We start from the raw sequence: 24,970 nt of genomic DNA, 5'->3' as shown, positions 1-24,970 counted from the left end.
CAACTCTTTCACTCGCCACACTTTGCCAGATTTACTCCTGTTTCCAGATCTTTCTCCTCTTTTGTCTCTGGCTTCCAGGTCCTTCAGTACTTTGCTTTAGTAAGTAACACTAAAAATTTAGTTTTAACCAGAGAGAAAAGCTTTATCATGACCCCAGCTGATTTACTAGGCAAGTCAGGTTCTAAAGTGAAATTTGTTTTGAGAAACAACTCTTATTTTTGACTTTTGGATTATCACAGTGAGGCACTAACTGACTAGTAGGGGTAGTATGAGGGGAGGTGTGGGGGCAGCTATGAGGGGAGGTGTGGGGGCAGCTATGTAAATACGGTCAATGTACTTTTAAACAAGTGAATATAAAAATTCCAGACAAAAAAAAGAGTTATGACAATTTAGAAAGAAGATCATAAACAACAAAAACTAAACATTTGAACCTTCCTCTCCCCCAGCAGTATTCACTATGGACACTCAACACTAAATGAAGTAATACTCTTAATTTCAGCCTCTCAGCTAAGAAGTTGTAAGCATTTTCTTGCAAAGACTTTTTGCAAATTCACCAGATGTGAATTGCTCTCTCACCAAGATACAGGATGCCATGAGGAACAAAAGGAACAATACAGCACAAGAATAGGCCCATCACTCCTCCGAGACTGCACTGGTACATTTTGCCCTTCCATACTAAAACCATTTTCATTTGCATGAATCGTATTCATCTATTTCTTTCCTATTACATGTATTATTGAGTGTTGTTACTGTGTCTGCTTCCACTACCTCGTCTGGCAATGCGTTCCAGGTACTCAATGCATTTTGTATGTGAAAAAACAAACTTGTCTTGCGCATCTCTTAAATTCCACATACCACCCCCACAAAACAACTCTACTCCACCCACCCCTTGAACCTATTTCCCCTGACATTGACCCTTCCACCCCAGAAAAAAAAAAGCCTCATACTTTCCACTCTATCCATGTCATTCATAAGGTTATGAACACAACATCCCACCTTCCAGTGAAAACAAAACCAGTCTATCCAACCTTTCTTCAAAGCTAAAATCCCCCATATCAGGCAACATCCTGGTAGAGAGGTTTTCTGCACCCTCTTGAAAGCATTTACATCTTTCTGGTAGTGTGGTGACCAGAACTCTATGCAACTGACTTTTCTGACTTTGACTACTTTGAGGCTGTTACAAACAGCTTAATATGCCCCTCCAGCTCTGATGGCCTGCAGATTTCCACAAACTATAAACTTCCTTCTGCTGGTATGGACCTCCTCTTCTTAACTCCATGCATTTGTGGCCTCTACAGGCTTGTAAAGGTTCCACTTAATTAACATTCATTAATTCACATCACTTAGCCAAAGTGGCATGATTTCTTAGACAGGTCAGCTGCAGCTCAGCATTCCAAGTAATCTTCTGACCCTCTCTCGAAAAAAGGGACCAGACATGCTCAGCACTCAACAACAAAAACTAAATTTACCTTCACTCTAGAATCCAAGTTCCCAAATAATATCAATTATAACCTTTCATAAATTATCCTGGGAATGTGAATTAGAACATACTGGTTACTCAACTTTGCAAGGTTAAACTTTAATATCTTCATTAATTGTTGTGGTTCTGCTCGCCGAGCTGGAAGTTTTTGCTGCAAACGTTTCGTTCCCTGGCTAGGGAACATCATCAGTGCTGTTGGAGCCTCGTGTGAAGCGCTGCTTTGATGTTTCTTCCGGTATTTATATTGGTTTGTTCTTGCCGCTTCCGGGTGTCAGTTTCAGCTGCAGTGATTTGTATGTGGGGTCCAGGTCGATGTGTCTGTTGATGGATGTTCTTGCCGCTTCCGGGTGTCAGTTTCAGCTGTAGTGGTTTGTATATGGTGTCCAGGTCAATGTGTCCCGGAAGCGGCAAGAACATCCATCAACAGACACATCGACCTGGACCCCACATACAAATCACTGCAGCTGAAACTGACACCCGGAAGCGGCAAGAACAAACCAATATAAATACCGGGAGAAACATCAAAGCAGCGCTTCACACGAGGCTCCAACAGCACTGATGATGTTCCCTAGCCAGGGAACAAAACGTTTGCAGCAAAAACTTCCAGCTCGGCGAGCAGAACCACAACAACGGATACCCGAGCTACAAATCTTCAATCAGATTTTAATCTTCATTAATATCAATCGGTCAAAGTACCATAAGACTAACAAGGAAGATAGTCCACATAGACATAATAATAAGGAAAATTCTGCAAAGTATTCAGAAAGTCTAGCAGCACGTGTGGGTGGGGGGGAAGCAATTTGCATCTTGGTTGATTACCTTTCTTCACAAGGACGAGGTAGAGGGAGATAGCAGGTTTGAAGTTAAATACAGTTAGCAAGTTAAAAAGGAAGGGGTAATTTAGTGGAGAATTCTATCCAGATGATATGTCATGACACTCAACCACCAGATAAATAAATGAACCTAAAAAAGACAAAGTTCTGCTAACCTTCTACATTATAACAATAACAGTATGGAAAGGACAAGGTACTTACCGATATGACCAGCTTTAACTATGAATGGAACATTAAGCTCACACTGGAAAAAGAAAATAAGAATCAATATTGTTGTTTAAAGCCATTATACTCTAATACAATTTACCCTCTATAGCACCACATTCCTCAAGACTTTGTAACCTTGTTTCAATGGATTTAGTAATTACATTTTTGGTACAGTAACGACGGAAGGGGTATTTGGTGGTGGAAAGAGAACACAGAACACCAGTAGCCCAGCAGCCTAACCTTGGGGTCGTAGAGAGTCACCGAGTCACACAGCATGGAAACAGACCCTATGATCCAACCAGTCTATACTGAAGGTCTGGCCAACCAGATACTAGATTTTCCAAAACTCTAATTCAAACATCCAATGTTAGGTCAGAATTTGGATCACTATGTAAGCAAGCAGGATGTCCATTGAACGTGAGGAACCTGTAACATCAAACTTGCTAGTGAAGGAGTGTAAAGTCCAACCATACATTTCTGGTCAATGATATCAGTTTTAATGAAATAAAATATAGAAATTGCAAAAGTTTAACCAATAAAAACAGAGAGGGGCAGGAAAACAGAATTTCCAGTAATGGAAGAGGGGGCAGGGTCATTTAAGGGCCAAAAGATTCTTGGCACAAAACAAAGAAAGTGAATACAGTAAAAAGAAATGGATATGCGCAAATAAGGCAAGACAGGCTGCAAAAGCAGCTGCCTCAACACAACAGGAAGGAAAATAGGAACTTAGATAATAGGCCATTCAGCCCAACAACTACTCTGCCATACAACTAGATAGCTGACAGTTGATTTGTTATCTAAACACCATTTTCCCCACATTATCCCCATATTCTTTGATTCTTTCAATTTTTGGGAGATATACATACACACATATATACACAAACAGGCTCACCTTCCATGATTCCCAAGTAGAGAATTCCAAAGATTCAAGATCTTGAGTGAAGAAATTCTACCTATTCTGGTGCCTAAATTACCATTCTCTTATTCTACAGCCCCTGGTTGCAGAGACACAACAAGAGAAGACATCTTTTCTGCACCTACTCTGTCAAGCCCTCGGAGCATTTTTGATGTTGCAATGAGATTATCTCTCATTCTCCAAAACCCTAGAGAATAAGTGCCTAATTTTAACAATCTCTCCTCACAGCACAATTCACCTTCCGAGAATAGAGCTTGAAATAAAAATCACCATCGCCGGTAAAAAGACTTGGGAAAACCCTGAAGACTGGGGAGTTCCAAGGGTCAGATGACATACATAGGGTTACAGAGTTATACAGGTGTACAGCATGGAAACAGACCCTTCAGTCCAACTCACCCACGCTGACCAGATATTGGGCTGTTCATTTAAAAAAAAACAAGGCCAAGAACGTAAACACATGCGGGAGGCTGGGCTTCCGTTTTTCTATCGTGAGATGAAGTTTCTGGAAACAGATACTGTAAATGGTCTTGCGATCACAGAAGCTCTTTGGGACCTTGTTGATGTTAGGATTTCACACTAAGGGTTTAGTCCTTCTCATTTTAACCTGTAATTTGCAGACTGCAAAGCTTACTTTGTTTAAATAGGAGATTCATTAAAATTATAGATTTAAACAAATTCTCCAGTGGAGCACAGCCTTAGATCAGTATGGCTTCCCCTGTTTAAGCTAAAATCGATTATCCAAATAATCAAATTATCCGAATGAAACAGTGCCCGCCTATCTCGTTTGGATATTTGAGGCTCTTCTGTACTTGGGTGCCTTTTAAAATGTTGTAATTGTATCAGCCTCCACCACTTACTCTGACAGCTCATTCCATGCACCTTCTGCTTGAAAATGTTGCCCATGTCCCTTTTAAATCTTTCCCCTCTTACTTAAAACTTATGCCATCCGGTTTTGAACTCCCCCGACTCTAGGGGTAAGACCTTGTCTATTTATCCTATCCATGTCCCTCATGACTTTGTAAGCCTCTAAGGTGACCTATCACAGCCTCTGACGTTCCAGGGAAAATAGCCCCAGCCGATAGCATTTGAGACACAGAAGAAGATTGGGAGGCAAATTTTGAAAAGATGCAAAAGTAACAGGATTGTTGTCATGGATGACTTCAACTTTCCTAATATTGACTGGAACCTCCCGAGTGCAAATAGTTTGAATGGAATGGATTTTGTCAGGTGTGTTCAGGAAGAATTCCTGACTCAATATATGGATAGGGCAACTAGAGAGGAGGCTACATTGGATTTGGTGCTTGGCAATGAACCAGGCCAGGTGTCAGATCTTTCTATTTGAGAGCATATCAGTAATAGTGATTACAACTCCCTGACCTTTACTACAGTCAGTCATCGAGAGGGATAGGGGAAGACAGTATGGAAAAGTATTTAATTGGGATGGGGAATTACAATGTTATTAGGCAGGAACTGGGCACCTAAATTGGGAACTGGTGTTCTCAGGAAAATGCACGACAGAAATGTGGAAGTTGTTTAGGGACCACTTCCTGTAGTGCCGGATAAGTTTGTCCTACTGAGGCAAGAAAGGGATGGTAGGGAGAAGGAACCTTGGATAACAAGAGACATGGAGTATCTAGTCAAGAGGAAGAAGGAAGCTTAACATTGGGAAGCAAGGATCAGACTGGGTTCTAGAGAGTTACAACATAGCTCTCCTAAGTCTAAGCGGGGGGGGGGGGGGGAAGCAAAAAGCTTTAGCAGGTAAGATTAAGGAAAATCCTAAGGCATTCAACACTTCTACAAGGAACAAGATGATGGCCAGAGTGAGGATTGGGCTGATCAAGGATAGGGAAGGAAACTTGTGCCTGAAGTGAGAGGAGATAAGGAAGGTCCTTAAATGAATATTTTGCTTCAGTATTCACTCATGAGAAGGACTTCGTCGTTTGTGAGGACAGCGTGAAACAGGCTGATCTGCTCGAACGGGTAAAAGTTATGAAGGAGGAAGTGCTAAAAATTTTGAAAAACGTAAGTATAGTTAAGTCCCCTGGACTAGACAGGATATACCTAAGGTTACTACAGCAAGCGAGGGAAGAGAATACTGCACCTTTGACGATAATCTTTGCATCCTCAATATCCAGTCTTATGTCAGTAGTGGGCAAATTATTTGGAGAGGATTCCAAGAGACAGGATTTATGATTATTTGGAAAAGCATAACTTGATTAGAGACCATCAGCATGACTTTATGAGGGGCAAGTCATGCTTCACAAGCCTTACTGAATTTTTTTTGAGGATGATGTGACAAAACACATTAAAAATGTACAGCAGTGGATTTGATGGACATGAATTTTAGCAATGCATAGGTAAGATTCCCCATGGTAGGCTCATTCAGAAAGCGAGGCGACATGGGATACAGGGAGATTTGGCGGTCTGGATACAGAATTGTCTGGTCCATAGAAGACAAAGGTGGTAGTCAGTGGAAAGTACTCAGACTGGAGCTCTGTGACTAGTGGTGTTCCACGGGGATCTGTTCTGGGACCTCTGCTCTGTGATTCTTATAAATCACTTTGATGAGGAAATAGATGAAAGAGTGCAGAGGAGATTTACCAGGATGCTGCCTGAACTGGAGGGCATATCTAATGAAGAAAGGATAAGGGAGCTAAGGCTTTACTCACTGGAACAAAAAAAAGGATTAGAGGTGACTTGATAGAGGTGTACATGATGATGACCGGCATAGATAGTGGATAGTCAGAGACTTTTCCCCAGGGTAGAAATGGCTATCACAAGGGGCATAATTTTAAAGTGACTGGAGGAAGGTTTAGGGGAGGTATCAGACAGTTCTTTACAAAAAGTGGTGGATGTGTGGAATGCACTGCCAGCAATGGTGGTAAAGTCAGATACATTAGGGACATTTAAGCAACTCTTGGATAGGCACATAGATGATAGTCAAATGAATATGTAGGTTAGTTTGGTATAGGATAAAAAGGTCAGTACAACATAGAAGGTGAAGGGCTTGTCATGGGATGTACTGTTCTATGTATGTTTTATGGAAGAAAGTGAGGACTGTAGATGCTAGGGATCAGAGCTGAAAATGTGTTGCTGGAAAAGCGCAGGTCAGGCAGCATCCAAGGAGCAGGAGAATCGACGTTTCGGGCATGAAGAAGGGCTTTTCCAGCAACATATTTTCAGCTTTGTATGTTTTATGTTCTATTCAGCCTCTGCCTATAGCTCAAACTCTCCAACCCTGGCAACATCTTGTAAATCTTTTCTGAATCCTTTCAAGTTTCACAACATCCTTTCTATAGCAGGGAGACCAGAATTGCATGTAGTATTCCAAAAGGTGGCCGAACCAATGTCCTTCACAGCTACATGTCAAACAAACTAACCTACATACCCTTCATTTTACTATCATCCATGTGTCATCCCGTTTCCCCCTCAGTTGAAGCAAAACACTCAGATACACAGTATAGTTTTACCCCCTTCATCTTTATTCCGGGCCCTGGAGGGAGAGAGAATGATCGCCCGTGCAGGGACATGAGTTCTCGGTTTTCTCGTTCAAACAGCAGTTGTTAATTAATTATATAGTCACTTTCCATGGAAGAGCACCCAGATAAGGCGACATACATATTCATTGAGTGACCATTATAATCAGCGAGTGTCAATACTAAAGATTAAGCCATCTGCTGTTACACAATGAATGTTCTTAACCTTAACTGGCTTCACATAATGAATATGTTCCACCTTGTTAAACTGACCTTACATACTAAATGCTTCCAATGTTGTTAAATGGCTCGACATAATAAATGCTTTTTCACCTTGTTAACCCATTACCTTTGCCTCCAGAACCCCATTGTTAACCGCAAGTTCTTTTCTTACAGGCAGCACGGTGGCACAGTGGTTAGCACTGCTGCCTCACAGCGCTAGAGACCCGGGTTCAATTCCTGCCTCAGGCAACTGTGCAAACTCCACACAGTCATTCTCCCAGTGTCTGTGTAGGTTTCCTCTGGGTGCTCTGGTTTCCAGGTGCAGGTTAGGTGAATTGGCCATTCTAAATTGCAGGTTAAGTAAAGGGGTAAATGTAGGGGAATGGGTCTGGGTGGGTTGCGCTTTATACCGGCAGCTGTGGCTGTACTTAAATTCAGAAAATACTTTCTATCTCAAAGTGACCATACACTCTCTAACTTTGTAGCAATACTATTTCATTAGAAGCAGCTGAATACAGTATAATAAATTGAAACAAACAAAAACAAACTGCTACTTAGTACAAGAGGATGAGAGGCCTTGAATGGTGTTGAGAGGTGGTTGAAGACTAGTACTGCATCTTCAGTATTTGCATGCAAAAGGAGTAGAAAAATGAGGGACAGGACAAGGGAGTGACTAAGTAGCAGGACACGAGGTTTGAGCAGGGCATTATAGAATCTCTACAGTGTGGAAGGATGCCATTTGGCCCATCGAGTCCACATGGGCTCTCCAAAGAGCATCCTACATAAACCCACCCCACCATCCCTGAATCCCTGCATTTCCCAGGGATAAATCAACCTAGCCTGCACACCACTGGTCACCATGGACACTTTAGTGTGGTCAATCCACCTAACCTGCGCATCTTTCGACTGTAGTCAGGAAACTAGAACATCTGGAGGAAACTCTCCCAGACATGGGGAGAATGTGGCTGTGTAGAGTTTGCAGAGTCACCAAAGGGTGGACTCAAACCTAGGTCCCTGACACTTTAAAGGAGCAGTGCTAACCACTGTGCTGCCCGATGGTATCAGGGAATGAAATGATACAAGGAAAAGGCAAGAGAAGATATATTTGATGGTGGCAATTATCCAGGTGGTAATCCTTTGAATACAGAGGCTGATGAAAACAAGGGGAACCATATGACGACTATATAGTGGGGGGTGGGGGGACTGAAATGCACAAAAAGTAAATTGGACACAGTGGGAGGGACCTGTGCACCACGGTTGGCAAGCAAGCTGGTTGAGGAGAAAGACATATTGGAAGTACTAGTACAGAAGATGCCATCATCTGACAGATCGGATAGAGTTCAGAACAACATAGAAAGACCTTTTGGTCCAACTCACCCATGCCAACAAGATTTTCTAAGTCATACTAGACCCATTTGCCTGTATTTGGCCCATATCACTCAAACCTTACCTATTCACGTACCTGTCCAAATGTCCTTTAACATTCTAACTGTTCACACCTCTATCACTTCTTCTGGCAGCTCGTTCCATATACACAACCATCTATGTGGAAAATGTTGCCCCTCAGGTTTCTTTTAAATCCTTCCCCTCTAACCTTAAATTTATGCCCTTTAGTTTTGGACTCCCCTACCCTGCAGAAAGGATTTGGCTACTCACCTTATCTATAGCCCTCAGGATTTTATAAACGTGAGGTCATCCCTCAGCCTTCAATACTTCAGGGAAAAGAAAACTTCCAATCTAACCAGCCACTCCTTATAATTCACCTTTCCAGTTTCAGTAATGTACTTGTAAATCTTTTCTGCACCTATTTCAGTTTAATAGCTCCTCCCTATAGCAGAGTGACCAGAATTGTATTGAGTATTTCAGATGTAGTTTCACCAATTTCTTGTATTACTCAGGAACAGGACATTGTTGCGGATGTGAATATTGAGTCACACTTAATTAGAATGGATGGCTTTGAGTTATGAAGGGAAGAGGTGTTGGAAATACTGGAAAGGATGAATATAGATAAGTCCCCCGGGCATGATGGCATTTATCCTAGGATTCTCTGGGAAGCAAGGGAGGAGATTGCAGAGCCATTAGCCTTGATTTTTATGTCCTCGTTGTCCACAGCAATAGTGCCAGAAGACTGGAGGGTAGCAAATATGGTTCCCTTATTCAAGAAGGGGAGTAGGGATAACCTTAGTAACTATCGGCCGGTGAGTCTTACCTCTGTTGTGGGCAAAATCTTAGAGAGAATTGTAAGGGATAGGATTTATGAACATCTGGATAGGAATGATGTGATCAAGGATAGTCAGCATGGTTTTGTGAAGGGCAGGTCGTGCCTCACAAACCTTATTGAATTCTTTGAGAAGGTGACTAAGGAGGTGGACAAGGGTAAAGCGGTAGATGTGGTGTATATGGATTTTAGTAAGGCATTTGATAAGGTTCCCCATGGTAGGCTACTGCAAAAAATACGGAGATATGGCATTGAGGGTGCGTTGGAGGTTTGGATTAGGAATTGGCTGGCTGGAAGAAGACAGAGGGTAGTAGTTGATGGTAAAGTTTCATCTTGGAGTGCAGTTACCAGCGGTGTACCGCAAGGATCTGTTTTGGGACCATTGCTGTTTGTCATTTTTATAAATGACCTGGAGGAGGGGCTAGAAGGTTGGGTGAGCAAGTTTGCAGATGATACGAAAGTCGTTGGAGTTGCTAACAGTGAGGAAGGATGTGGCAGGTTACAGCGGGATATAGATAAGTTGCAGAGCTGGGCAGAAAGGTGGCAATGGAGTTCAATGTAGCTAAGTGTGAAGTGATTCACTTTGGTAAGAGTATCAAGAAGATGGAGTACTGGGCTAATGGTCGGATACTTGGTAGTGTGGATGAGCAGAGGGATCTTGGTGTCTATGTACACAGATCTCTGAAAGTTGCCGCCCAGGTAAATAGTGTGTGAAGAAAGCATATGGCGTACTGGCTTTTATTGGTAGAGGAATTGAGTTCCGGAGTCCTGAGGTCATGTTGCAGTTGTATAGGACTCTGGTGCGGCCGCATCTGGAGTATTGAGTGCAGTTTTGGTCGCCATACTATAGGAAGGATGTGGAGGGACTGGAACGCGTGCAAAGGAGGTTTACCAGGATGTTGCCTGGTATGGTAGGACGATCGTATGAGGAAAGGCTGAGGCACTTGGGGCTGTTTTCATTGGACAAAAGAAGGTTTAGGGGTGACTTGATAGAGGTGTACAAGATGATTAGGGGTTTAGATAGGGTTGACCATGAGAACCTTTTTCCATGTATGGAGTCAGCTATTACGAGGGGGCATAGCTTTAAATTAAGGGGTGGTAGGTGTAGGACTGATGTTAGGGGTAGATTCTTTACTCAGCGAGTCGTGAGTTCATGGAATGCCCTGCCAGTAACAGTGGTGGACTCTCCCTCTTTATGGGCATTTAAAAGGGCATTGGATAGGCATATGGAGGAAAGTGGGCTAGTGTAGGTTAGGCGGGCTTGGATCAGCGCAAAATCGAGAGCCGAAGGGCCTGTACTGCGCTGTATCTTTCTATGTTCTATCTACCTGTGATGCCACATTTTAAAAGGAACTACTTATCTGTACCACTAGGTCTCTGTTTGACAATACTCCCCAGGACCCAAACGTTAATGGTGCAAGTCTTGCCTTGGTTTGTCTTAAACTACAACACCACTCATTTATCTAAATTAAACTCCATTTGCCACTCCTCAGCCCATTGGTCCAGTCAATCAAGATCCCATTATACTCTTAGACAATTTTCACTGTCCACTACACCACAAATTTTGGCATCATCTGCCAACTTAGTAACCACATCAATATTCTCATCCAAATTGGTTAAGTAAAAGAAACAGTGGAACCAGCACCAATCCTTACAGCACACCACTGGTCAAAGGCATCCAGTCTGAACAATAACCTTCGACCACCAGCCTCTGTCTCCCAACATCAAGCAAATTGTGTATCCAATTGCCTAGCTCGCCTTGGATCTAACCTTTCTAATCAGTGAATCAGGTGAAGCCTTATTGAATTCTTGCTGAAGTCCATGTCAATAACTACCACCATTCTGCCTTAATCTATCTGCGTGATCAGCTCTTCATAAAACTCAAGTTTGAGAGAGAATATTTCCCTACACACAAAGCAATGCTGACTATCTTTAATCAATCCTTGCCTTTCCAAATATATGTAACTCCTCTTTCTCAGAATCCCCTCCAACAACTTACTCACCACTGATATCAGGCTCACCAGTCTATGGCTCCCTGGCTTTTGTTTGTAAGGCTTCTTAAATAATGGCAACATTAGCCACTCTCCAGTGCAATTTGCTTGATAGTGGGAGACAGAGGGTGATGGTAGAAGGTTATTGTTCAGAATGGAGTCCTCTGACCAACGGTGTGCTGCCAGTCTTCTGCTACCTAACCAGTGCCTGTGAACGACACAAATATCTCTGTTAGGAGCCTGATTCTCTCCCAAGTTACTCTTTTGCCCTTATTGTACTTGAAGAATCTCTTTGGATTCTCCTTTACTCTATTTGCTCAAGCTATCATGTCCATTTTTGCCCTCGTGATTTCCCGCCTCAAGTATGCTTTTACTGGTTTTATACACTTGTAGGAATTCATTCATTCCCTGCTAACTACACACATGTTTCCTTCTATTTCTTGACAAACCCTCAATGTCCCTAGTCATCCATACTCCTAGCAGCCTTGCCCTTCACACGAACAGGAACATACTGTCGCTAAACTCTCACTGTCTCACTTTTGAAAGCCTCCCACTTCCCAGTCACACCTTTACCTGTGAACAAACATCACCCAATCAACTTTTGAAGTTCCTGTCTAATACTGTCAAAATTGGTTTTGCTCCAATTTAGAACTTGAAATAAGAGATAAGGCATACGCTTTTCTAGAAATTGTTTAAAACTAATAGAATTATGGTCACTAGTCCCAAAATACTCCCCACTAGCATCTCAGTCTTACCTACCTTACCGTCCCTTGGGAAATAAGGCAGAGTTTTGCTCCTTCTCAAATAGGTAGATCTACACCCTGCATCAGTTCCTCAGCAGTACATTAATCTGCCTATCCTCCTGTTCCTATTCTCACTAATGCATGGCATTAGGAGTAATCAGAGATCACTTGAATTCCCTTGAGCTCCTGCTTTTTAACCTGCTACCAACTTCTTATATTCATTATGTAGAACCTCATTCTTTTCTCTACCTATGTTGCTGGTACCAATGTGTACAATGACCTCCAGTTGCTCATGCTCCCCTTTGAAGAATTTGTCGAAACTGCTCTCAGATGACCTTGACCCTGACACCAGAGAGGCAACACATTATCCTGAAGTCTCCCTCATAGCTGCAGAAAGGCTTGTCTGTGCCTATCAAAATTGCACAGAGATGACACCAAAATTGGAGGTGTAGTGGATAGCGAAGGAGGTTAACTTGGATCTTGATCAAATGGGCCAATGGGCTGAGGAGTGGCAGATGGAGTTTAATTTAGATAAATGCAAGGTGCTGCATTTTGGGAAAGCAAATCTTAGCAGAACTAATACTCTTAATGATAAAGCCCTAGGGAGTGTTGCTGAACAAACAGACCTTGGAGTGCAGGTTCATAGTTCCTTCAGAGTAGAGTCATAGGTAGATAGGATAGTGAAGGCGGCGTTTGGTGTGCTTTCCTTTATTGTTCAGAGTATTGAGTACAGGAGTTGGGAGGTCATGTTGTGGCTGTACAGGACATTGGTTAGGCCACTTTTGGAATATTGCATGCAATTACGGTCTCCTTCCTATTGGGACGGATGTTGTGAAACTTGAAAGGGTTCAGAAAAGATTGACATGGATTTGCCAGGGTTGGAGGATTTGAGCTATAGGCTAGGGATGTTTTCTCTGGAGCATGGGAGGCTAAAGGGTGACCTTATAGAGGGTTATAAAATCATGAGTGGCATGGATAGAGTAAATAGACAAAGTCTTTTTCCTCAGGTGGGGGAGTCCAGAACTAGAAGGCATAAGTTTAAGAGTGAGAGGGGCAAGATATACAAGGGACCTAAGGGGCAACTTTTTCATTCAGAGGGTAGTGTGTGTATGGAATAGACTGCCAGAGGAAGTAGTGGAGGCTGGTACAATTGCAGCACATTTAAAAGGTATCTGGATAGGTATATGAATAGGAAGAGTTTGAGGGATATGGCCTGGGTGCTGACTAGATTGGGTTGGGATATCTGGTTGGAATGGAGGAGTTAGACTGAAGGTTCTGTATCCATGCTGTACATCTCTATGACACTATATCCCACTTAACAGCAGAACCAGTCATAGTGTCAAAGACCTGGTTGCCACGGCTATGTTCTTCTGACACACTATCTCCCTCAAAAGTGTCCAACACAGTATACTTGTTTGAGAGGGGAATATCCAGAGCAGGTCTCTGCTAGCAATCACCCATCTACCTGACTGCACCGATGGTAAGACCACTTTCTGAAGATACTCTCTATCACAAGCTGCTTCCTATATGCTCCTCAGTGCCTCCAACTGATCTGATAGAAGCCGCAACTAAAACACACTTCCTGCAATTGTAGTCACCATAGACAGTCAACTACTCTCTGATCTTCCGCTTCAGACACAAGGAGTGAATCACTCTGCTGACTGCCATCTCAGGGAAAGTAGGATAAAACTTATAGGAAACAAAAAAGGGAGAAAAAGTGTAGTCAAAGGTAGCTTGAAAGAGTCTCCAGCCTTACATAAATTATTATTTGAATGCCTCTCTCCAGAAATATAAAGAAATGTCAAGGAAAAACAAGAAGAGTCAGAAGAGGATTAGTTGCATTTAAGAGAAAGATGGAAATCAGAAACAAAAAAACTGATTAAAAACTTCCAATTCATGGCAAGAACAGGAAGTGACTGATACAAGTCAACGCATGAGAGAAAGATATCAGGAAGGAGGCCTAAATCTGCCAGGAATAAGCAATGAGACAATTCCTGGAATCACCATGGCCTGAGGAAACCCATTTAAATTGAAGTTATCACTTTTAAATTTGAGTGTCAAAAAGGTGGGCTTGGCTAGGATTCTTGCAGAAACTCAAAGCAATAGCTTTTGATTGGAAGGGTGATGAGGAGGAGATGCTTTTCAATGTGAGAACATATTCAGCCAGGCAGAAGAAGGGGACAATGAAAAGAAACCAGTCGGATTTCCTTTCAAATGTAATTGCCCCAAAATACTAACTGCATTATACAGGCTTATATAAACGCTTGACCGATTCAGGAAAAAAAAACTTGATGCAGATGCTGGACATCTCAAAACAATTTTGATACTTTCAAAATTAAATTTATCAGGAATTTCACAATTCAAAGGCCAAAAGGCCAAAAACACATAGGTCCAGAGGAACTGGCCAGATATCAAATTGGACTTTTTTTAAAGATTAGATTACTTACAGTGTGGAAACAGGCCGTTTGGCCTAACAAGTCCACACCGACCCTCCGAAGAGCAACCCACCCAGACCCATTCCACTACATTTACCCCTTCACATGACACTACAGGCAAATTAGCATGGCCAATTCACCTAACCGGTACATCTTTGGATTGTGGGAGGAAACCAGAGCACCTGGAAGAAATCCACGCAGACACGGGGAGAATGTGCAAACTCCACACAGACAGTTGAACAGGTAATTGAACCCAGGTCTTTGGCGCTGTGAGGCAGCAGTGCTAACCACTGTGCCATCATGCCGCCCAAGATTCCGGTCTGCAAATCCTTCAATCACCATTCTAGTTTCCTTTCACATTCAAAGGTCAATAACATTCAGGCCCTGATGAAATTGGCCAGTTTGAGAGATCTAGATTATGCCAAACATCACACCAAATCTGCAAGTGTTCCCAAAGAACGGGCAAAAAAAAAATCAATTTCAACAGAGTCTATTGTAAACCAAAAATAAAGTATTACCAATTGGCGCTTACAACTGCTCCTTGTTGCTCCATTTCAGTTATATCAGAACTTCCGTTCCTCAAACTATTACAGCCCTTGGATTAAACATGGACAGACGAGGACTTACAGTGATGGCATCATACATCAAACAACATTTGACCTGGCACACAACTGACCTACTTTCTCACTTGTTTCTTCTTCATAGCTTGATGCTTGTTCATTCACCTAATGGTAAAGGACAATTCAGTAGAGACCTCACTAACTATATATATACCTCTAAGTTTTCATCCTCATCCCTCTCCGACATTGGGGATTTAAATTTCAGCTTACTGTGTTTTATTTATAATAAAAAAAACAAGAACAATCAAATTATTTGCAAAATTTAAAAAACAAATTAAGTTACTTACCAATGCATTTTCTTTTATTTCCAGGTTATTGAGAACTACATCTCCTGTGAAAAAATAAATAATTTAATTTTCATTAGAAATTAAGCCATGCAGTCTGAGGGAGAAAGTAGTAATATCAGGAAACAATACAATGCAATACATAATCAAGCCCCAGCAGGATAAGATTGAATGAATTTCTATATTTGGATTAATAGCAAAATTTTACTTATTTTGTATAATAAAACCTCTATGGGGCTGCTGTCAAATAAAAGACTTCTTAATATCGTTAAAATAGGAACGTGATTATACACACCATTTTCTATTTCATTACAAAGAAGAACGTTCTTTTGTAGCGACAATAAGGAGTTTTATAGGCTCCAAAAGACAGGTAGGACTGTTGCCGAGAGTGTGTTAAACATATTGACTTCAAGTCATCCAAAGTCAAAAACAGAGTCAGGGTCTATTATTTCTTGATGCTACAAATCTCTCTCTCACACAAACACACACACACACACACAAACAAATAGTACCGTGTAAAAGTACAGATACTGTGATGGATGGTGACAACTCTTGCCTCAGATAGTTTGATCATTTACTTTGTTATGAACAAGTGACACATAGCAGGATCCTCTCTTACTTCCTCCATCTCTCAACTCACTGAAGGCAGATGCATTTTTTTAAAAAAAACTGTTTTTGAAAGTTACAGCATTCCAGGTTAAAATAAAGTGAAGTCTTGAAAAACGTTCCTTTTGCAGCAGAGGACATCTAAAACATACAAAAAGGTAGATAAATCCCCAGGACCTGATCACACATTTCCCAGAATTTAGTGGGAAGCTAGGGAAGAGGTTGCTGGACCCCTTAAGACATTTGTATCATCAACAGTCACAGGTGAGGTGCCAGAAGATTGGAGGTTGGCTAATGTGATGTCACTATTTAAGAAAGGTGGTAGGAAAAAGCCAGGTAGCTATATACTGGTGAGCCTTACGTCAGTGGTGCATAAATTATTGGAGGGATTCAGAGGGATGGGATTTGCATATACTTGGAAAGGCAAAGACTTAAACAGATTTGTTCAGGGGAAAATCGCATCTCAGGTAACTTGAGAAAGTTTTTTTTGGAAGAGGTGATAAATTGACAAAGGGAGAGTGGCAGACATTATCTGTGGATTTCAAGTGTTCAACAAAGGTTCCACATGGTAGACGGATTAGAAAGTTTAGATCACATGGGATCTGGGGGAAGCTAGCCAACTGAATACAAAATTGGCTCAAAGGCAGGAGACAGAGGGTGGTGATCGAGTTTCATTTTCAGTCTGGAGGCCTGCGACCAGCAAACGTGCCACAAGGATCAGTGCCAAGTCCACTGCATTTCATCATTTATAAAAATGATTTTCAAGGTTTGCATAAAGATTTGTAGCTTGGGTGCCGCAGGCATAGTTGTAAGTATGTTTGCCGAGCTGGGAAGTTGATTTGCAGACGTTCCATCCCCTGTCTAGGTGACATCTTCAGTGCTGTGGAGCCGCCTGTGAAGCACTGCTGTACTTTATCTTCTGGAATTTATTTAGTTCCGTTCCTGCTGTTTCTGGCATTGCAAATCTTGTAAATTATGTTGGTCTCGCAAATGATGTGTATAGGATCTTTCAATCTGGTGAGTTGTTGTCGAAGTGTGGCTGTCAGTTTATGGGCTGTCATGAATCCCAGTGGTCAGAGAAGCCTGGCTGTCAGGTCCAAGACATTTCTTTTTTAAATATATAAAAAGGTTGCATGACTAGTAAGCTAGGTCATGGCACATCCTCATCACATCGTCTGTCTGTTAGGAATCTGCAGACGAAGTTGCAGGGATATCATTTCTTGGTGAAGATTCAGTAGAGGTGTTCTTCTTCCCTTCATCGGTCAGGAGGGCTACAGTGTGTTGTAGCCCTTTCGAACAGGGTCCAAATGCAGCTTCTCGTGTTCAGATGGTTGCAAGCAAAGACTGCACAGAACACTATATAAGTCAAACAAGCAAACAACTAACAATCCACACCCACGAATATCACCTAGAACACTAACTGCCCCTAGTAGCCATACACAAAGGATGACAAGGGCCACAAATTCAGCTGATCAAGACAACGATCATTGGACAAGCTAAACAGATGACAGCCACAGAATTCCTAGAAGCATGGCACTCATCCACTGACAAGCACATTGACCTGGACTATACCAGCCACTACAATGAACAACTGGAACAGACAACCAGAAGCAGCAGAAACAGAACCAAATAAATTCCAGAAGACAGTACAGTGGCACTTCACAGGAGGCTCCAAAGCACTGAAGAAGTCACCTAGACAGCGGTCAAAACATCTACAAATCAACTTGCCAGCTCGACAAACATACCCCCAAGTCTGATAAATGATTTGGATTGGAATACAGAAAGTACAATTAGAAAGTTTGCAGATGACACTGAAATAGGTGAAATAGTGGATAGCAAGGAAGAGTACAACAGGGATATTGATCAGATGGGCTAATGAGCTGAGGATTGGACGATGAGGTTTAATTCAAATATATGTGTGTTGCTGCATTTTGGCAAGGCAATCCAGGGCAGGACTTTCACCATTAATGGGACTGCTGCCGAACAAACAAACCTAGGTGCGCAGGTTCATAGTTGCTTGAAAGTGGAGTTGCAGGTAAACCAAGTAGTGAAGAAATGCATTTAGCATACTGGATTTCATTGGTCAGTGCATGGAGCACACGAATTGGCTGTGCAGGTCATTGCTGAAGCCACCTTTACAATACCTCGGGATTCTCGTTACTCTTCTCGAGAAGAGTATGTTGTTAAACTTGAGAGTGCAGAAAAAGTTTACAGGATGTTGCCAGGACCAGAGGGTTTTTGAGTTAGAGGTTGAATAGGCAGGGCTTTTTTCACTGGAACATTAGATGCTGAGGGGTGACCTTATAGGAGGTTTATAAAATTACAAGGGACGTGAATAGGGTTGTGGCCGGACAGGCTGCTCAAAAATGATGGACTTACAAGAAACCGGATAATAAAAAAGCATGCTGGGAAATCAAATCAAGTCAAGCATTGGCCAAAAGTATCATAGAACATTACAGCACAGTACAGGCCCTTCATCCCTCTGTTTTGCCAATCTGAAGCCCATCTAACCTATTCCATTCCATTATTATCCATATATTTATCCAATGACCATTTAAATGCCCTTAAAGTCGGTGAGTCTACTGCTATTGCAGGCAGGGCATTCCATGCCCTTACTACTTTGAGTAAAGAACCTACCTCTGACACCTGTCCTTTACGTATCTCCCCCTCAAATTAAAGCTATGTCCCCTCGTGCTCACCATCACCAGAGGAAAAAGGCTCTCACTGTCTACCTTATGGGTATCTGTGCTAAAAACACTGAAATTATCCAACTACAGACCCAGACAGACTGCAGCTACAGACAACACAATGTACAATTGAACGAGGGTATTCCCAGAACAATAAAAAACATTGAGTTGTTTTCCACAACAAAAGGATCACCTCACACCCTTATCTGTGAAAGGCTAGAAACCTATGTGCCCCTCACACCTTCAGAAATGGAGGCTAAAGGATCATCCCATCAACACATCCATACCTGATTGGGACCAATCATTCAGGGCGATCAAGCCTTGATTCCTACCAAAAACCCTCAGAAAAGGAGCACAAAAGCAGCCAGCTTTAAGAATCACTGTAACACCATGTTCATGAACAGGAACACTTACAAAAGACCAACTAGCGTGAAGAGATGACAACCCTGGGACCGCCAGAAGATCATCACCATGTGGGTCGAGGCCAAGATCTAGTGTGGTGGCATTTAATCAAAGTCTTAGATTTTGAATGTTAATGTCTATAGTGTATTTGTTATTGTCACATTGAAATAGATAAAAGAACATTTATTACTATTAAGAATCGACTCACAGTACTTAGGTGAATATAAGGGTCAAAACGCACTATGGCTGACGCAACAGGGTGAATGGCCAAACTTCATTTTCCTAATGTTGGGGATGTGAGGGTCAGCAGGATCCAAAACTAAAGGGCATAGACTTAAGGTGAGAAGGGAAAGATTTCAAAAAAAATCTGAGGGGGTAACTTTACTAAGCAGTGGGTGCTATATGTATGGAAAGAGCTATCAGAGGAGGTTGTGGAGGCAAGTACAATTATGACATTTAGATGGGTATACGAATGGGAAAGATTTAGAGAGAAGTGGATCAAATACTGGCAAGTGGGGTTAGGTCAAATTGAGAGGTCTGGTCATGCAGATGGGTTGGATTGAAGTCTCTGTTTTAGTGTTTTATAACTCTATGACTCTGAGAGGTAAACGGCACGTTTTCTCTTGAGTTTTGAAAAAGGCAGCTAAAAGCTTATCACTGAACACTAAGTGTATTCTGGCATCACAGTCAACCACAAAGCAAAAATGGTGGTAGTTCTGAAGATACTATATGCTTAGGTCTTAAATGCAAAATTTCACTGTCAGTTGCTCCCACCAATGTAGAAGGTAAAAACAATGACTTCAGATGCTGGAAACCAGATTCTGGATTAATGGTGCTGGAAGAGCACAGCAGTTCAGGCAGCATCCAAAGTGCAGCGAAATCGATGTTTCGGGCAAAAGCCCTTCATCAGGAATGATAGGCCGATGGTTCCCTTTCCTGTCCCCTTAAAAAAAAGGAAGAGAGAGGGGTTAAGGAAGATCAATTTGAATTGGCTTGCTGCTTCATTCAAGTCAGGATGCAGTCAAAGTCCTCCAACAAAAGAAAAAGCAGCTAAGTTACTCAGTCAGCAATGGCGAGTCTCTATGGTTAATGGAGCACCTGATAGGAGTTAGGTAAGATTCTATTCCTTCACCATTAAGTGCACCATCAAGCACGGTTCTACTAGTTTGCGTATGCAGTCCTTATTGATGGGTTTTCCCATTGTGTTCTCTGTTCTGCTTGTCCAGGAGGTTGGCTATCGTCTCTCTGGCTAGAGTTTTGTCAATTGAAGTAAACAATGCCATTACATCAAATGTGACCATTTCTTCATCCTCATCTATGTTTATGTTCTGGACGTTGTCTAGGAATTCCTGTGATTATAGTGTTTGGATCCGCTGATAAGATATTTTAGATTTAGTTTTTGCCACTTTAAGTGATGGCTTTCCCAGGAGTGCCTCAATGGGTGAGTGGTATGTCTGGTTTGTGTACTTTGAGTAATCCCTAAAATCTTGGGGTGTTGTTGCTTTCTGGTTTCATCCTTTGTAGGTCAATTCTGATTATTAGTCTTTTTTTTTGCAAGTTCCATTGTATTGTTTATTGCGTTGGTTAGCTGTAGTGTGGGGTCAAACTCCCTCTGTAGGTAGGTGTCAGGATCTGCAAGTGGTTTCTCTGCTTTCTGAATACCGTACATGGGGTCTTGCCCATGATAACCTTCATTCTGCGCTTGTCTACTGATACAATAATTATGTTCCTGTCATTTTTGAATTTTTTTAGGGCTTGTGTCTCTTTGGTGTTGAGGTTGTTCAATTGTCTTTTCTTTGATAGCGAGGGTACATTGGTTTGTCTGACCATTTGCGGCCTCTTTGTTTAATCAGTTAGTTCTGAGTGTACATTCTGTGCAGCTAGGAGGTCTGTTGTTTTTGCGTCCCTGTGGTAGTAACATCACGGAACTGACAGCCAGATGTCTCTGACCACTGGGATTCAGGATAACCTATAAACCAATAGCCACACAGAACAACTCATCAGGACAAAAAGACCTATTATTCATCATGTGCATGACTAATGTAATTTGCAATCTTCCATGCAAAGACTGCACAAAACACTATATAAGACAAACAGGCAGACAACTAACAATCCATATCCACAAACACAGCCCCTAGGAGCCATGCACACAGATGGCAAGGACCACAAATTCAACTGGGACAACACACAATCATAGGACAAGCCATACAGTGGACAGCCAGAGAATTCCTAGAAGCATGGCACACATCCATGGACAAGCACATTAACCAGGACACAGTGTACCAGCCACTACAACGAATAATTGGAACCGACAACGGGAAGCAGAAACAGAGCCGAAGAAAAAAATTCAAGAGACAGTGCAGCAGCGCTTCAAAGGAGGCACCAAAGCAGAGAAGACGTCACCTAGACATGGGACAAAACATCTTCAAAAACGACTTCCCAGTTTGACAAACATACCCTCAACCATGACAAAACAAAACATTATAAACCATGATATCTATTGCAGCTGCTGGTGACTAAATTTTACATAAAATGGCCTAATAGGGGATCAGCAGTTACATATAACAGACATTCACAGCCAGACTTGTGGTCTTCGTACAAAGTTGCAGGATAAGGTAATGCAAGATCCCATGGGAATCAAAATAGGGTCCCGGTGAGAAAAGACAGGGCAATTTAATCAGATTTTCGGTATACAAGCAGTTCTAAATACTAAAACATTTTGATAAAGAATACCCTTGAAAGGATAAGGGATACATATACACTAACCAGCCTCCCAAGTTTGTTATTTAGTAAAAATGTAGAAGAAAAAGTCTAATCCCACAGTATTTTGTATTTAAGGTAATTGCAAATTAGAAATGCAAATGTACAAACCAAGGGGTATAACTGAATTCCTTTAAGCAGATAGCTATAGGCAATAAAGAAAATTCCTACTCTATCAACCAGGATAGAAACAGCAAATTGTAATATCAGATAACATCTGAAAGAGCACCAATGCATGGCAGGAATTACAGAAAAGTTATAAAGAACAGTCATTGCAACTGTGAAGAAATAAGCAATTGAAGCTGTGAAGTTCAGATCCTTACTTCCAAAGGACAGAGGTAATATCCTATTGAATTTTAAGGATCTCAAACAGGCTCCTTTGAATGACTTGGTAAAGCTGTAAAATGATTGAATTCAAATGAACAGTCTTATTAATTAAAGAAAATAAGTATGAAAAACATTTAGCATAGACACAGTAAATTTTATCCATGAATTAACCACCTGGTTTAAACTCAACTCAGAGCATGCAAATAGCAGAGGTTATAAACTGCAGCTGCAAGAAATTGTTTGTTTGATCTCAGAAGATCAGGTGAGAGAGACAGAGAGAGAAGCTGCCCCAATTTGTCAGCCTTGTTACAGAACTGTAATATCTTTATATTAGAATTGATCTTAAAGACTTCATAACAATTGGTAGAAATTAACATCTTTTCTAATCTTCTGTACTAACATCAGTAGGGAATATAAACTGCAATACAGTATTTTAAGACTTCTTGGTGGTAAGTATACAGGTTATTGGCAATCAATGAGATGCAGCTTGCAAATGCCTGAGAAGGAATATAATTGTCAGTACTGGAATGTGATTAGGCTCTTACAATACATCTCAAAGAAAGATGATAAAGTGTAAACATCATGAGATCATGGGAGGACCTAGGACAGTCCATAGAGTTGCCCATCATTGATAGTGTGTACAGAATTGGATATGCAGATTGTGGCAATGTGGCTCACAATGCTATTCATGTTGCATGTAATTATTATAATAAAAATGTATAAAAGTGCTGGATTTGGCTAGGGAAGTCAGTGACCTGTAAAGGAACCTCTCAATGCATTGGTTAGGAACTCCAAATAAAAGGTTGATCGCGCTGCAAATCACAGGACTCAAGACTTCTTTAATATCTCCTTTCAACAACACCAATTCACACAATGAGAATACTAGGTCAACTGATCAAAAGATTGGCCAAAGGGGTAAGCTTTTAAAAAGTGTTTCTTAAAAGCGGTGAAGCATTGGTAGAATTTTCCAGAGCTTCATGCCTCAGCAGAAAATATGACAACCTTAACAAGCAGGGAGCAGAGTAGGCCATTCTGCTCACTAAACCCACTCTGCTCGTCAATGAGATCACAGAGTATCTGATATTTCTCAAATCCCTTATTCATTAAAACTCTCTAAGCTTCTGCAATCCACTGTGGTAAAGAATTCCACAGACCTCCAAAAGACATTCCTCCATCTCTGTCATAATTGACCAACCTCTTACTTCCAATTTATGCCGTGTTCCTAAACTCACCCACAAGGGAAAATAACCTCTCAGTATTTACCTTGTCAAGGCCCCACATAATCTATGCTTCAAAAGATTCCTCTCATTCTTAACTCCAGTAGAGTACAAACCCAACCTGCTCAACATCTCTTCAGAAGCAAAAAACTTCCATTTCCATGATCAACCTAATGAATCTTCACTGGACTGTTTAAAATGCCAAACGTCTTTCCTTAGACAAGGAGACCTAAAAAGCAAGGGGTACTGACAGGTGTTTCTGTGACCACTAAAGACTACAAGTCCACTGAACAACCATAGGGCAAACAAACAGATTGTGGTACGTAAAAGAGAGCTGATGACCAAGTAGCATTAACACTAGCAGCATTAACACTAGCCTGTTAATAAAGGTAATGTCTGGGGACCCGACTTCAAAACTATCATGACAGTTCGTGGAATTAGAATTCTAATGTAGTACATGAAACAAGTGTCGGTTTTCACTAATGCCCTTTAAAAGGAAGGAAACTTCTTAGCCTGGGTTATACATGACTCCAGACCCACAATGTGGGTGGTACTTAACTACCCTCTGGGCATATTTGCATGGATATCAAATGCCGGCCTGGACAATGACACCCACATCCTGTGAAGTCATTTTTTAAAAAATATGGTACCAGAGGTAGAAAAGGGAAGTGGTTGAGGTCCTGCAAGCTGAATTTAGAGCCCTAGAAAAACAGATTGAAAAAACAGAACCCAAACAAAAATCTCAGGGTTACTACTAGTACCATGTGCTCAGAATACAAAAATAGGACAGATGATACAAATGGGAGGGTTTTAGAATTCTGGGACACTGGGACCACTTTTTGCGGCAGTGGGACTGTACAAAATGGATGCATCTAAACAGGAATGAAACTAATATCTATACTGGGAAGCTTGCTAGTGCTTTTGAGGAAGGTTTAAACTAACGTGGCAGAGGGGTGGGATCCAGAAGGAATGTTTAACAGGGGAGATGAACAGCCAAACTTCCATAAGGTCAATACAGTGGGCAGCAGAGTGATCAATGGTTAGTACTTCTGCCTCTCAGTGCCCACAGGAGGATATAGGTCTGGTTAGGTCAATCAATGGTATATGAAATTCAAATGTGTAAGAACGTGTGATGCACTTAAGCAGGTCAACTAAGGCAAGTAATTACAAGATGAATGATAGAATCAAGAGAAACACCAAGGATCAGGAAACTTTAGTGTGCAGGTCCGTCAACCCCTTAAGATAGCTAGACAAGTGGTTAAGACAGCATACCAGCCCTTATTAACAGAGACAAAGAGTTTAGAGCAAGGTGGTTTTGCTGGAGCTGTATAAAAAATTGATTACACCCCAAAAAAGAGAGTGTAATTCTGGAATCCAGATTATAGAAGAATGGGATTTCTTTGTGGTACAGCTTTTTTCAGCCTCTAGTAAGAAACAGGCAGCTCTTCTATTCTTCCTGCCAAAGTGCATGATCTCACATTTTCCCATACTATATTTCACTGACAAAGATTTTTGTTAATGTGTCTATAATTTTGACTATTTCTGT

General features: G+C 41.5%; 1 protein-coding gene across 3 annotated transcripts in view; it reads right to left on the bottom strand.

The window, feature by feature from the left end:
- vps13a (vacuolar protein sorting 13 homolog A) overlaps positions 1 to 24,970 on the bottom strand; it is a 410,927-nt gene that overhangs the window by 372,545 nt on the left and 13,412 nt on the right. For all 3 annotated transcript variants that reach the window (XM_060837965.1, XM_060837981.1, XM_060837974.1), the window contains exons 2-3: positions 15,429 to 15,472; positions 2,515 to 2,557 (exon numbers count right to left, since the gene is read on the bottom strand). In XM_060837965.1, coding sequence (XP_060693948.1) covers positions 2,515 to 2,557; positions 15,429 to 15,472 — 87 coding nt within the window. The remainder of the gene's footprint in view (positions 1 to 2,514; positions 2,558 to 15,428; positions 15,473 to 24,970) is intronic.

The sequence above is a fragment of the Hemiscyllium ocellatum genome, chromosome 2 (assembly GCF_020745735.1).
Source record: "Hemiscyllium ocellatum isolate sHemOce1 chromosome 2, sHemOce1.pat.X.cur, whole genome shotgun sequence".
NCBI classification, from domain to species: Eukaryota; Metazoa; Chordata; class Chondrichthyes; order Orectolobiformes; family Hemiscylliidae; genus Hemiscyllium; species Hemiscyllium ocellatum.
This window is presented reverse-complemented; position numbering and strand designations above follow the sequence as displayed.